Below are 13,518 nucleotides of genomic sequence, written 5' to 3' on the forward strand. Positions count from 1 at the left end.
CGGGGCTCAAATCGCGCGCGCGATCGATCGGGTTGGGTTGTCTTTTCTCCAGCACGCGGATTTAGATTTTCTCCTCGACTCGAGCCGCCCAACGAAAACGAACGAAAAACCACCTCACCACGGCGACGGGATGACGTTTGCTATTGCATTCGGCCAGGCGGTTGGGTGCTACGGCTGCAAAACACTTGTCGCTTTCTTCTTCACGGCGCACGATCGCGTGTATTTCCTTTCTACTCTCATCGGTTAGCTCGGATGCCGCTCACTGCCGGTAGGGGGGGAAAGTAAAATTTCGCTCCAGTTGCGAAATCTTCTTTCCGAAACAAACAAACCAAACACAGGTAGCACAAAAAAAACACACACACAATCTTGCACCACACGGTTATGGTGACTATTTGCGCTTTATTTTACGAGCAGGCTCCCGTTTGGCTGCACTAGGGGACACTTTTTGGTGGGTCGTGACAGCCCATCGCGGTAACTGATTGACGTTAATGGCTCGGTTTGAGACACGCAAAATGATCGACGATCATCACCCACGGGGTGGACACAAATTTAGCAGGACACTTCACACCTAAAACACGTGATACACACACGCGCGCGCCCGCGCGATGATGCTATGCGTGCCGCCCCAGCAGGCACAGTAGGCGAGGTGGTACGCACGCAAAATTTTATCGCAATACGCTCATGACATGCGCGCGTATTAGAGAGGGGGCGTACATGGGGTCGTGCACTTGCCCTACGGCTAGAAACACTCCTCAACCGGTGGCACACGTACAACGGCTTCACACATCCAGCGTACACACAAAAGCACGGCGATTTTAAACTAAACAAACAGGCAGACTCCAAGCGCGCACATACACACAATACATACAAAGACCCGGAGAGGGAGGTTATTTTTACCGAGCGGTCAAGCCCGGCCGCGTGGAAACAGCTGGGGACGGACACCGGTACACCGTCCGTACGCGACCAAGCTTTGAACTCAACTGGCGCACACGAACGCGCCGCGGTTGCGGAAAGCCCACACGACGCTGACGGGCGCGATTGGGCGTCCCAACACCATGACAACCGGGTGAGACAATGGCGACGACAGCGTGACGGTGGCTAATGCTGTTCGCCGTGCGCAGATGATGCTGACTGTGGGTGAGTGTGTTGGTGGCGAAGGCTTCACCCCGGTTGCTGGGATTCTAATCGCACTGCTACGTGAAACCGCATGCAGGTGAATTTGCACACTCTGTGACGTGTCGAGGGCTCCGTTGATGATTAGTGGACGGCGAAGCTGGTACTGCACGTCGTGCTTATGATGAAGAACCGTGCAGGGAGCCTCCGACCGACGCAAAACACAACAAACCAACCACGAGCCAAACAAATGAGCCCAACCCGATGCCACCGTTGCTATAAACTACAGGTATGCGAAGGCGACTCGAGAGTGTAGTCGTGAGAACAGGTGAAAACCTACAGTATGGGCTGCTAATGGAGACCGTGGCAAATTGTTCGAATTTAAGTGAGATATTTTATTACGATGTTCAGGAAATGTAGAGTAAAATACGAACATTAATGCCTCTATAAACGAAAGCAAATATTTGTCTTAATAATTAAGAACATCCCTAACTATTTATCAGTTGTTTTAAAATCCGTTAAAGGGTGCTACTGTCAGCGCATATTATTTTATCTAGATCAGTTGAGTAATTCAGCTCAGTGCGGTACAGAGTTACCACTGCTTGTAGAGGTCGTGGTATAAATTAAATTTTAAACGAACTTTGAAAAAATAACTTTAAAAGTGAAGGAATATTTCGGATGTGTATCTAATTTCGATAAAAGTACGATACCCAGTCAAACAAACTATATTTTCAAAAAATTCAAAAATACTCATTAAAGATGTTTTGTATGTTTGTGGTATTGTTTTAAAATAAAAAAGAAATTACACATTCTAATTAAATTTGACGAATGTGCTTTATTCTTGAACAATAATAAAAATAAAACCAAAATTTTGAATTTGCCTAACAGTACATTACGCATAAATTTCAAATTATCAGTGTAAACTTATCAGCAAAATGTTTGATGTTGAATAATATTTCAACTGATTTTTATCATCTCTGGTTTTCGAGCGCACAAGGTGCGGTGTAAATAAAAAAAAATAAATATATTTTTTTACACAAGTAATATGTTTCCATTTGATAATTTGGGACATTACGTCCCTGTCAGTATTGCTTTTGCACCAATGCATCACCACGCATCGTTGACCAAAAGCTTATGAAGCCTCTGAGCTTGAGAAGTGTCTTATATGCGGCCTACAGTGCCTACCATGAAGCCATTCGGTCTTCTTGACTGTGTCAGCTATCCTATACAACATAATTTATCCTAATGGTAAAAGACATATTGCTCATCAACGATTATTGTACGGCCAAGAGGGAACCTTTGTGGGGTACGCTCTGCAAGAATCCCACATGACCCTTAGTTTCGATTCACCAGTGGCTTCTGTTTTTACTGCCGATATATGTAGTCAATTTTCTATACAAGTTATTTCCCAATTAAAACATGCTTCGAATATGCTTTCCTTCAAAATTTAATTCTGTTTTATATGTTATCTCATTTCACTCTTTTTCAAACTCGGTGTTACAAAATACAACTATTACCAGCTTGCAGTTCAACTGTAATCATACATCACCGAATAGAGCTGGCGACTGATCATTGAAGGGGATATCATTTGCATATTAACTTGAGCTGCGGACAATACAAAGCAGGTACAGATATTTAAAAAAATTTCATGGTAATTACAATCACCCGCGGATCTATCTAATTGAAAGTAAGCTTACGTTTGATTTTTAGTAATATTTGAACATGACTGTTGCGGTGAATTAGAGTGGACTGTTTTGAATTCAAAGTATATTGATAAGAGCTACATTTGACATTATACTCTCCAACATTCGACAATGGACATATGCTGATTTTTGTCTAACAGACAGGCACAGCCAGGCAACGTGTCAGTAACTTTTTTTTTAAATAAATATTGGGATCGTTTCGTGAGTCAAAATGTATATAACAAAAGGGAACATAACAGGGATATAGATCAAGGAACAAAAACTAAAATAAAACAAAAATTAGCAATGGCACTTGATTAACTTTTTATAGTGGTAAAGCTAACATTAATGAAATATTACCACCCGTAAACTAAAATCGACCCGATTTGTGCTTGTGAGCACACATTCGATTACTATGCAATGGAAGCCTTATATCCTTATTTGTCATTAACTACCCAAAGGAATAAAAAATACATTTCAATCTTCCGCATCGTGATCCCTATTGAGAATGGGTGTTGCAGGGGGTTTTGAATTTGAATTCATAAGAAAATTATCGTCTACTTTGCGCCAATTTATGGAACAGTTTGCTTCGTGTCCATGCAGTTGTACTGTGTTCCGTTGGGATCAATTTTACGATAAATCTAACTGTATATTTCCATCTTGCTGTTTGAGTTTGTTCCATTTAAAAGTTATAATTTTTCTTTTGTTGTCTTCTATTAGTAATTTATTTGTTTGGTTCAATAACCCGTAGCAATGGTTTCATTACAAATTTTGGTATAAGCTTCTCTTTTCATAAATGTTTTACATATGCGTTCTAGTGGAACACGAAGTAACGAACTAGAAATATCAGATACGATATAAAGAGAGGAAACGAAACAGAGTTAATCATATAAACTTCGCACAAGGTTAGAAAGTATGCAGGGACTGCAAACAAAATATTCATTATGTAAGGATATGAAACAAGAACCATAGAAAAAAAATAAAAAAAAAAATTTAAGACAAACAAATAACAAAGCATAATATTAAAACTACAAGGCTAGTTTCCGTTTAAACATAATATATGATAAATTATTTCTACTACAGCTCTTAAGCAACATGTTAATAGACGATCACACTAAAATCCATTGGTCTGTTAGTTGTTTTCTTGTACAGTTTCAAGCGTACTTTTAAAGGTTCAACTCTACGGGCCACAAACTGAATTTACGCCTAACAACTTCTATTGTGATGCAATTTGGAGTTATGTGAATTAGTACTCTACTGTTGCTGTTTAATAAGCGTCTCTTAGAGAGATGATAGGAGTTCTGAGTTCCTATATACGAATATAGGCAACATGAAAATAAAGAAAATGTTAATGACTATGGCAATACATGTTTTCAATTCAATAATATTTTGAATATTTGGCGTCTTCCGCTGATTTAAGCGCCCAAACTGGAAATGGCGTGCACTGAAATATTAGATTACTTCCGTCACTTGCGTCGAAAAAAGAATACCAATGTGATAAATTCGCGTACTGATTAACTACTGGGTTAAGCATTCAATTGTAAGAAGCTTTTCAAGTTGCTTATTCGGAATGGGAACATTAATCTATGTAAATTAGGTTCCTAGTTTAGGCAACAGAAATGCTTTTCACGGAAATAAATATTTAACATCAAAGAAATGCTTTTGAAATATGGATTTGAAACAGAATGATTTGCGGTTGCTTGTTAGCTTAAAACATTCTGGAACGAAGTATTATGCACATTGTTTCACGTGATGCATCGAACAAAATAAATGTTATGTAATGCTACATATATCAAGCAACTATGTGAATTAGCTATTCAGTTGAATTATTTTCGTATTACTTATAATCCCTCGTTTTAAACTTGCTTGCGACTAACGTTTAGAGGAATTCAACAGACGAAAACATAGCTAGCGTTAATCACTAATGGTAGTCAATCCATCGGCTGTGACATTACTTATAAATTATTTGTTTTGCGAGCAAAGAAATATTTATCTCTGCGCGGTTCTTTTGGTGTAGGGCTTTGATGAACAAATGTCATTTCAGTGAGAGGACACGGGCAGGGATGTCTACAAGAATTGATTTCTCTAGTATCATGGGGAAGGAAACAAGTAGAGTGTACCCCCGAACGGTCAATGAACGGCTGTCCTGCGCTGTGCTCAGTGAGGCCGATAGTGCGGATCTGTATCGTTAAATGATGGCTTACCTCTACCATTAGCCAGATTCAGAGCACTGGTACCGCATGTGGCCAAATGAGGGCTGTGGTCACTGCGGGTGCGATTGTTAAGAAATTCCCGAATGTGCTGCACAATCAGATCGATAGCCACTAGAAGTAAGAGAATAAAACATTCATATTATTAATGCATTTCAAAGTGTATAACAAGCATAATTAATCCCCGAAAAAGCATGTGAATGATGTACAAATGAATGTAATATAAACTATGCAGGAGTTTTAGTTCAATAGAGATTCAGAAGTTGAGTTGAATTGAATTCTCTAAATTGGTGATTTTTGGCTTCTGTCGAAAAAATTCCGTGTAATGTATTTCAAGACGAATAACGAAATAAACCTTTCATTTGTTTGAATAAAAAGGTGTTAAGATTATCACTAATAAAATAGAAACAACAGATTTAAAATAAACAGCTGCAATTTAAATAAAACATGATGAACCGAAGAAAAACATTTGAATTTAAACCAAAGGAATACGAAAACAAAATGAAATAAGACGTACCGATGTATACGTATTTGAAAATTGTCCTCTTTATTGTGCCACACACGAAACATGTCTTAAGGATATTGGATGTATGATCACCATTAGATTCGATTATCGGTTAGTTATGAATTCCGTTTTCCTGTTTTGTTTTCCTTAAATGCTACACTTTTACACGCGCCTAACAAGTTCATCAATGATGAGCACGAATCCTAAGGTATTTATAAAACTGGCAATCCAGTATACGAACAGTTAGCAAACTTGAAACTGCAATTTAATTGGCTGATTTTAAATCTAAATTGAAAAAATTATTCACTGAAAATATTTCATATTTTTTTTCCTATCTTGATTTTATGGTTTGATAAATTGACAATGTCGCAAACAAAAAAAAAACAAAGGAGGGAATGTTTAACAAATTTCAAAACTAACAGCAGTTAAAAATGAACAAACAGAATCAGGAATGTCGGGACAGGTTTTAAAGTAAGTTAAAAATGGAAGATGTTATGCAATACGTAAAAGTCGAACTGTACTGTACGAGCGGCAGTAAAGTAATAATGGTTTAGGGAAATTAAATAAAACAACTCTCTATGCAAAATTAGACCTATTGCGGCATGCTGAAATGTGTTGTGTAAGGAAGTTGATAAGTAGTTATGATAGTCGAAATAGGAATTAGCTAGTGCACTCTTTTATAAAGCGCTAGAAAAAGGTTTCTTTATCGATGTAACTGGTATTAACCAAACTAACAACAAAAAATATTCATGGCAATATGTAGACAACTTAATGAAGCGCAATCGATAGTTGAGGCCAGAATGAACAACTATTGCACAAAGCATCTCCGGGAGAAATGATTTCAAACATACATTTTACGGGAATAAATTTTGACCATTTGGTGAAAAGCACTAGTAAACGCTCGTAGGAAAGTCAATTAGTATTTATCAGTCTAACGATTGGCATCATATTTTCCGTTTTGTTAGTGGTTTTATCTTGATTAGTAATATAAATGCTTTGTAAGGACGATTAGCTCAGTTGTTAATCCCCGTTGAAAAGCTGTATAAAAATAGCTGCCATGCAGTGCTTGGAACATGAATTTGGCATGCTGAGGTTTCTGTTGTTACGCTGATATTCCATTTAAAAACTAGTACAGCCGGTCGCTAAACCGGATGAAACAACGTATCGTGTGTGAGATGAGGAGCACTGGTTTGATTCAACTGTGGTGTGCTTTGGTATGGCCTATTGATTTGATCCTCGGGCAGCGGTTACACGCGGGACCAGTACTACACTGGCCCTGGTGTATGGTGATAGCTGCAGATTTGTGGAGGACCAAATTGAGCTACAACACGATTCCACAGGATTTAATGCCCGTTCTGGTTGAATCCGCCAGTTGGATGCAAGATCTCATTTATGTGGTGTACTATCAGATCGATCGCAACTGTAAAATGTTAGAAAGAGATCAGCAATAAAAAATAAAAGAAGCATCCGTGGCAAGCCATTCGTAATTTCATCGTTCGATGTAGCGTTAACAACGTTTTCACGCGCTGATCGACAAGATGATCACGTCCACAAACAACGTCGTAATTTAAAGGTAAATATTCAAATGTTAATGATGAAGTAATTTAAGAGTTAAAGATGAAGTGAAAAAGTATAATTTGAACGTGTTAAAATTATCCCAACTATACCAGGTATTAAGAATAACCATAATTTTGGAGAGCTTGTACTAAATTTGGTTAACAACTTTCGGAGAAATTATGTTATTGTTATAAAGCAAAAAAAAGTATTGATAGACTCGTTTATGATTAAGTTTGAAAGTGATAGTTTTATACGTTGTATGACTTCAAAATAACAGAGCTAAATTTAACGTAACACTGTGTAGTTATTACCTTTAGTTATACAAAAGAATCAATCAATCTTATAAGGGAAGCATCTGTGCATTAATCGTTTACAAACTGGCTAAAAGTTATCAACTTATCAACTTGGACACGATTGCACTGTAAGCATCGCAGTAGCTTAACCTAGACAGGGAAACAAAATGCTTCGAGTATGTGTACAACGATAAGAATTAGAATAAATAGAAAAGTGATAGAAAATGTAGACAAACAAAAGAAGGATGATATAAAGAAAATTTTCACAGCCCGCCCTTCTTATACACAATATACCTGTATTATCAGCTCCTCTGGGTATAACGACATCGGCAAATTTTTTTGTCTGAAAATGAAACAAATGATTTGTGAGTATGGTATCAATAATTAATGTTCAAAGGCATTATACCGGGGAGCAGAATTCTTCGAACGCTGGTTTTACAAAGTTCATGTATGCATTTAGCACCTGATCTAAGTCTCGGCCACGTTCGTTAATGTCACGTGGAACTGGAATGCGGGAAGGAATCAGAAATCACATGGGATTATTATAGTATCGTTAGCTGGAGCAGATCAAACGAATTTTTACCTCTTCGGGCCAATCTTGTGTCCGAGTCAGTATCGACAAAGAGTTTCATGTGAAACAGATCCCGAATGGCGGGAAAGTAAAACACCAATATTCCCTCAAACAACACAACGTCTGCTGGGTAGATGGTGATTTTTTTCTCTGGGCAGACGGCATTCCTTCGGTAGTCGTACTCGCTGATTTCAACTTTTTTCCCATTCAATATATCCTGCAGTGTTTTTAGCATCAAATCTTCGTTGAAAGCGCTCGGATGGTCAAAGTTGAATAGACCTCGTTCCGCACGGGCCTTTTCCGCGTCCGACAGTTCTCGGTAGAAGCTATCTTGACTGATTGTGACGACCTATGCGCCATTGGAAACGAAAACAAATGCATTGTGCAGTGTGAGCAAGTGATTACGTAAAGTTTTTGGACGTTTGTTTTCCTCACTTGCCGCTGCGTATGGTCCATATCAGCTTGACCCAGTTGCTCCATGATGCGTTTGCATACGGTCGACTGCGGGATGAGAATGGATGAACGTACATCGCTTGTGAGCGCATGTTTCATAAATTGATTGTGTATGCCTAATACAAACGACTATTTTTGGCAACGATTTTCAAGGCCGGGACATATTTTTCTTTTCACCGCAGACTGCGCATCAATTGACCGATCCCGTGGCACGCTTCTACTTACCTTTCCGCTGGCCGTACCACCAGCAACACCGATGAGAAACGGTGTTTTAACGCTATCACCATTTCCGTTAAGTCGCCCGCCACTTGCACAGTCTCCGTCGCCCATCGCAATAGAATGAAGATGGTTTTTCTAAATTTTCACGCTGAAAATCGTAAACTGTACGTAAAAACACGAGCGAAGTGCGCATAAGAATTTTCTTCTATTTTTGACACTACCTTCTGCTCTTTTCTTCTCCGTATGACAGCATGTGTTTATTTATGTTTTCTATCTCCGACTGTCATTTTGAATTGTGTTTATATTCGATTGCTTACGGCTCACGTTTAAACATGAACTGAACACAATCGTTATTACAGTTTGTAACAAAGCTTTGTAAGCAGTTTGTCGTTAAACTGGTAATAAACAATATGGAAGCTCTATCGAAGTTTATTTTAAATTTTCTTATACAAAGATGTATAGAAAATAAGTATAAACCTACGATTTTAATGAAATTACAGTTTTGTTAACTAATTATCGTAACACGATTTTATGGTAAATATAAAACTCTATCATCGAGATTAAATTATTTCATCAGCTGACTTTTTAATCACCACGTTCCATTGCCACATAGGTCTCATGTTCAACGGTAAATGCTGTATTGCACCAACATTGTAGATCTATATGCTCACCTTCGTGGTTAACGTAAATTGGATCTCCAGCGTTCAGAGTATTGTATAAAAAATCGTCTGCATTTTGGGGACGATTTTAATCAAGAACCTACCCTGTTCGTATAGAGATTAATTTTAAACACACTCCAAAGTGGCAGCACCGACATCCTGTTTTGACGGTATAGATGTAAGTAGAATGTAATGTTACTCTGCCATTAAGTGGGACTACCAGTGGGCGAGTTTATTCCGGTTTGGCTCGAACGATGAGCAATGGGATGGAGGAGCGTTAAAATCCAGATTAACGTACTTTCGACTGTCAATATGATACGTGAAATATGTTTTAATCTTATCCGCTCCTCGAAGGTCGTTGTTCGTGTCCCTATTCTTTGGTTCTGAAAACAGAGAGCCTCCATTCCGGTCCCGATAATCCCGTACCTAATCCGACCTAATGAACCAAACGATTAGTCAAACCGACGCTCCAATTTCGGGGCCCTGCAAACCGGCCGGAGGAATGGCGAAGGTGACTACTTTCGCACTGACTCGTGAGCATGCTTTCTTATGCTGGCTGAAACAATTGAGTGCTAGCACGTGACCGCCTTAAGGTCATTTTGACGTGCATCGGGTGTCATGGCTAATTTTTTGTAATGCCGAATTCGTGGCCGCGCCACACCGGTCAATGCAGACGCACGATGCGAAATGCCTCAACGGACGTGTCACGGTCACAATTGGCGTGGTTGAATCATGTTTCATAAATCAAGCCTTTTGGTTGATTATGGAACAAGGGAAGGTAGTATTAGAGAAAGATTTTTATCGAGGCCGGTGAGCATTCCTTACCGGTCGTTGAAATCGTTTGATTTTGTTTGCAGATTCAAGCTGCTTGGAATGCAATTGTTGATCAGAAAACACATCCATTCTAATCAATATAAAATCCTGCAGGTCATGGACAAAACTACAAAAACAAAAGTGTAGAATTTTTTTTTCGGGTTGTTTATCGTCATTTTTTCGACAACAATATCAATATCCGCCCCCATTTCGTGCTTGATATTTGGAAGTGATCGGCTAAAATTTGTCTATTCCAGTCCAACAGGCTGTTAAAGCTTGCATGCATCTATCCAATGATGTACTTTCCCCATGCTCAAACTCACGTTTGATGGGGCTCCGACAAGCATACTGGCCTGTTTGGATGAGCAAATACTGAGCTCATATATGTTTGGCCTTTTGCTGTTAGTGGCCAGCCATCAAAGGCGGCTTCAACGATTGGGCCAATTCAATTGGCGCGTGCAGAAATTCTGTGTGACAAACAAACGAAAATAGCTCGCCAATATTTACATTTAACCGCCCGCTGAAGAGTGTAAACATCACTGAACTAAGATAAATCTAATCCTATTGCGTGTCACATGTTAAAATTCCACCTGAAAACAGATCCCTTTGATCATTTCTGCTCTAACCCAAAGCGATAACTCGCTTGACTGGCGGAACGTAAATTTTATACAGCTCACAACAGTCCGGCTGTCCGTAAATAAGAATTATTTAACTTATGCTAAGTGATTTTTGGCCCGACTAATGGCTCTAGATCCGCTTATCGTTGCTTCGATATTTGCTAATAGCGTTCCAACGGCTTATCAGTGTGCTTCTGTGAGCATGCATGAATATAAACCAACAAAATTTGACTTATGCCTACGACTATGCATGAGATGATTTATCTCCTTTCAAGAAAGATTAATCAGTGTTATACTTTTCTTCGGAATAAAACCTAGTCTAGTGTTGAAAGACTAAAGTGGGTTCCTAATTCATGCATGCCGTCCACCCAGCATGATTTGAGCTTGTTAAAGAGATTTATTTATGGACTCAAAAAACAACAGATCAAGCGTTAAACTCATTTATTTAAATTCAATTTTAATCCTTTACATGGAGGAATAGTAATAGTAGCAATAATTAATTTAAAGTAAACTTCAGACTAAATGAACCCGCATATGTATTTTTGAGCAAGTTTTAGGTAAGAACATACCATAAATACGAATGAAAAAAAAGGAAAAATTAAAAATAATACAGATTTATAAATGATATCAGTGATAAGATAATCATTTCTATTTTGCAAAGGATTAAACTCTACGAAGAGCATTCACATAAATCCTGAAAAAAAAACGCTGTGACATTTCACACCCAAAATGTTTGCCCATCCCTGGTTCCTCGTTCATGCATTCCGACGATCCTCGATTCATTGCGCTGCTGACGGCTTACAAGTGTTGGTCATTTGTAAACCAAATTCTCCCTCTTCCGCGGCAGTGGTTCCACCTTCCCGCGCTTCGATGCGCGAAATATAAACTGACCGGCGAAACCCATCGCACCTCGCACAGAGCGAGCATCCATTTTATTTACGTTGCCTTTTGATGCATTTCGACAAGATAGAGAAATGTCGAACAATGGGCCGCGTTTGAAGCCGATCCGATCCTGGAGTGCAAATCAACGGCACACAATGCACCGGGCTGCATCACGGCAACCTGTTGCTTGGGCGTTGCAACCTGCAGCAGGCGTAAAACAGTGGTGCATGGCACGATGATGAGCGGTAACGCAGGACTCGCAGTGCAGTTGCGGTGGCATTCGTCAGTCTTGCGTGCCTTTTGTGGTGTCAGTGCGTCCTTTTTCGCTCGGCGGTTCGGTGTCGGTTTGTGTTTCTTATCGGATGCATTTCATCGTCAATTAGCAGGCAATTCAAAGGCGTTAGCGGATTCGCTGTGCTCCGTCGTCGGCGAGAGAGTTGCTCGCTGGCAAAGTAGACATAAAACATATAATCGAATTTCGGGTTTGCGAATGACTTTTCGGGGGTGTGCAATTTACGGCAATACTTTAAGCTGTAAATATCGATCGGTGTAATCACCCCCGAACCATTCGCAGGCATCCAGGACCGTTTCGCCATGAGAACAGTGGGAAATGGAGCGCAAATGGTTTGAATTTTGAAAAATAAATAAATACAAACACATTCATTGTGTGCTCTCGTCCGTGGACGCTATACTTAATGTGTTTGAAGGACATGATACCGTGGCATGATCCCTTATTCGAGATTTTTATCGCGTACTGAGCGCGTAAAAGAATTGTCCCATAATTCCACGCTGTGGACAACCGCGGGCGTGTCATAAACCATGCCCGGGGATGGCTTAACGACAGAAAATTACCGCTTCCTCGTGGTTGGCTATATTTTACCCCCCACAAAAAAAATCACCCAAAACCCGTGGTCGAAGCTTTTTTGGTCGGGTTTTCCGGATCCGCCTACCGAGCGCTTCCGTTCCGGGGAATCGTGCGTAGCTGGTAACAGCAATTTTACCGTCGAATAAATGTTTTTTGATTTGCAATAATTCACGGCTTTGGCCGGACCGTATCGGGACGGTGCCATGTGTTTTTTTGCTTCATTTCTGATTTTTCGATCGTTCGAATGATCGCCAGATCGGTACAAGTGGACATCGAACGATCGCACGCTCCCTTTCTTTCTCTTTCTGCCTTTTTCTGCTTGATGTGCCTTCGATCGCTTGCAGATCGTACGGGTTGCAGGAAGGCCATTTTCGTATGGTGTCATCATTACTTGCCCCGGCACTCGCCCTCCCGAAAAACGGACATTTTCACACTTCATTCCACCGAAAGCCCCCTGCAAAACCCATTCCATACCGACGCTGCGTTCTTCCTGAAGAATGAATGGTGAGGATTTCTTTTCCTTTGCTTTGTCGAACTCGGTTTCGAGAGCCCGTTCGCGATGCCAAATCAGATTAGTGAAATTTATGCATGATTGTTCGCGTTTGGGGCAGTTTTGGGCTGATGTCCGCAAAGTGAGAATTCAGATGACGGGCTCAATCCGGAACCAACGCCGCCGGGTGTGAAATCGGATTTTTTTGTCACGATATTGATACAACATTACGTTATCGCTTGTTTCTACATGTTTGCAAATGAAATCTGCCAGCCTGATGTTATATGAGTGCGTGGAAAATAACAGCTACAAAATGCGGTATTCATAAACGAGAGACACTTTGCATGGCGGGATTTTGTGGTAATAATGAAAGCAAACCAACTGATAATGCTTCGCAATTTATGCATGCAAAATATGTTGCCTTATTTCAAAACATATCCTAGTAATCAACACTGTTAACAGCAGCTTTTCCCCACACGCAATCTTCGCCAGGGGTTGGGCTGACCAAAACAACAGTGAAACAAAAAAAAAGCGACGCAAGCTAAAAAGCGACACAACTCGTTCTTATTTTACGCGCGGATGAAACCAG

At 39.9% G+C, this 13,518-nt stretch overlaps 1 protein-coding gene across 1 annotated transcript; it reads right to left on the reverse strand.

Annotated features, from left to right (window-relative positions):
* Positions 1 to 1,934: 1,934 nt before the first annotated feature.
* LOC128722114 (uridine-cytidine kinase) lies at positions 1,935 to 8,714 on the reverse strand. The gene is made up of 7 exons (XM_053815947.1): positions 8,610 to 8,714; positions 8,367 to 8,432; positions 7,944 to 8,280; positions 7,767 to 7,864; positions 7,655 to 7,703; positions 5,000 to 5,119; positions 1,935 to 2,718 (listed from the first exon to the last, which is right to left on the reverse strand). The coding sequence occupies exons 1-7, from the start codon at positions 8,712 to 8,714 to the stop codon at positions 2,642 to 2,644; spliced, it is 852 nt and encodes a 283-aa protein (XP_053671922.1). The 3' UTR covers positions 1,935 to 2,641.
* Between the last annotated feature and the right edge of the window lie 4,804 nt (positions 8,715 to 13,518).

The sequence above is a fragment of the Anopheles nili genome, chromosome 2 (assembly GCF_943737925.1).
Source record: "Anopheles nili chromosome 2, idAnoNiliSN_F5_01, whole genome shotgun sequence".
Lineage (NCBI taxonomy): Eukaryota > Metazoa > Arthropoda > Insecta > Diptera > Culicidae > Anopheles > Anopheles nili.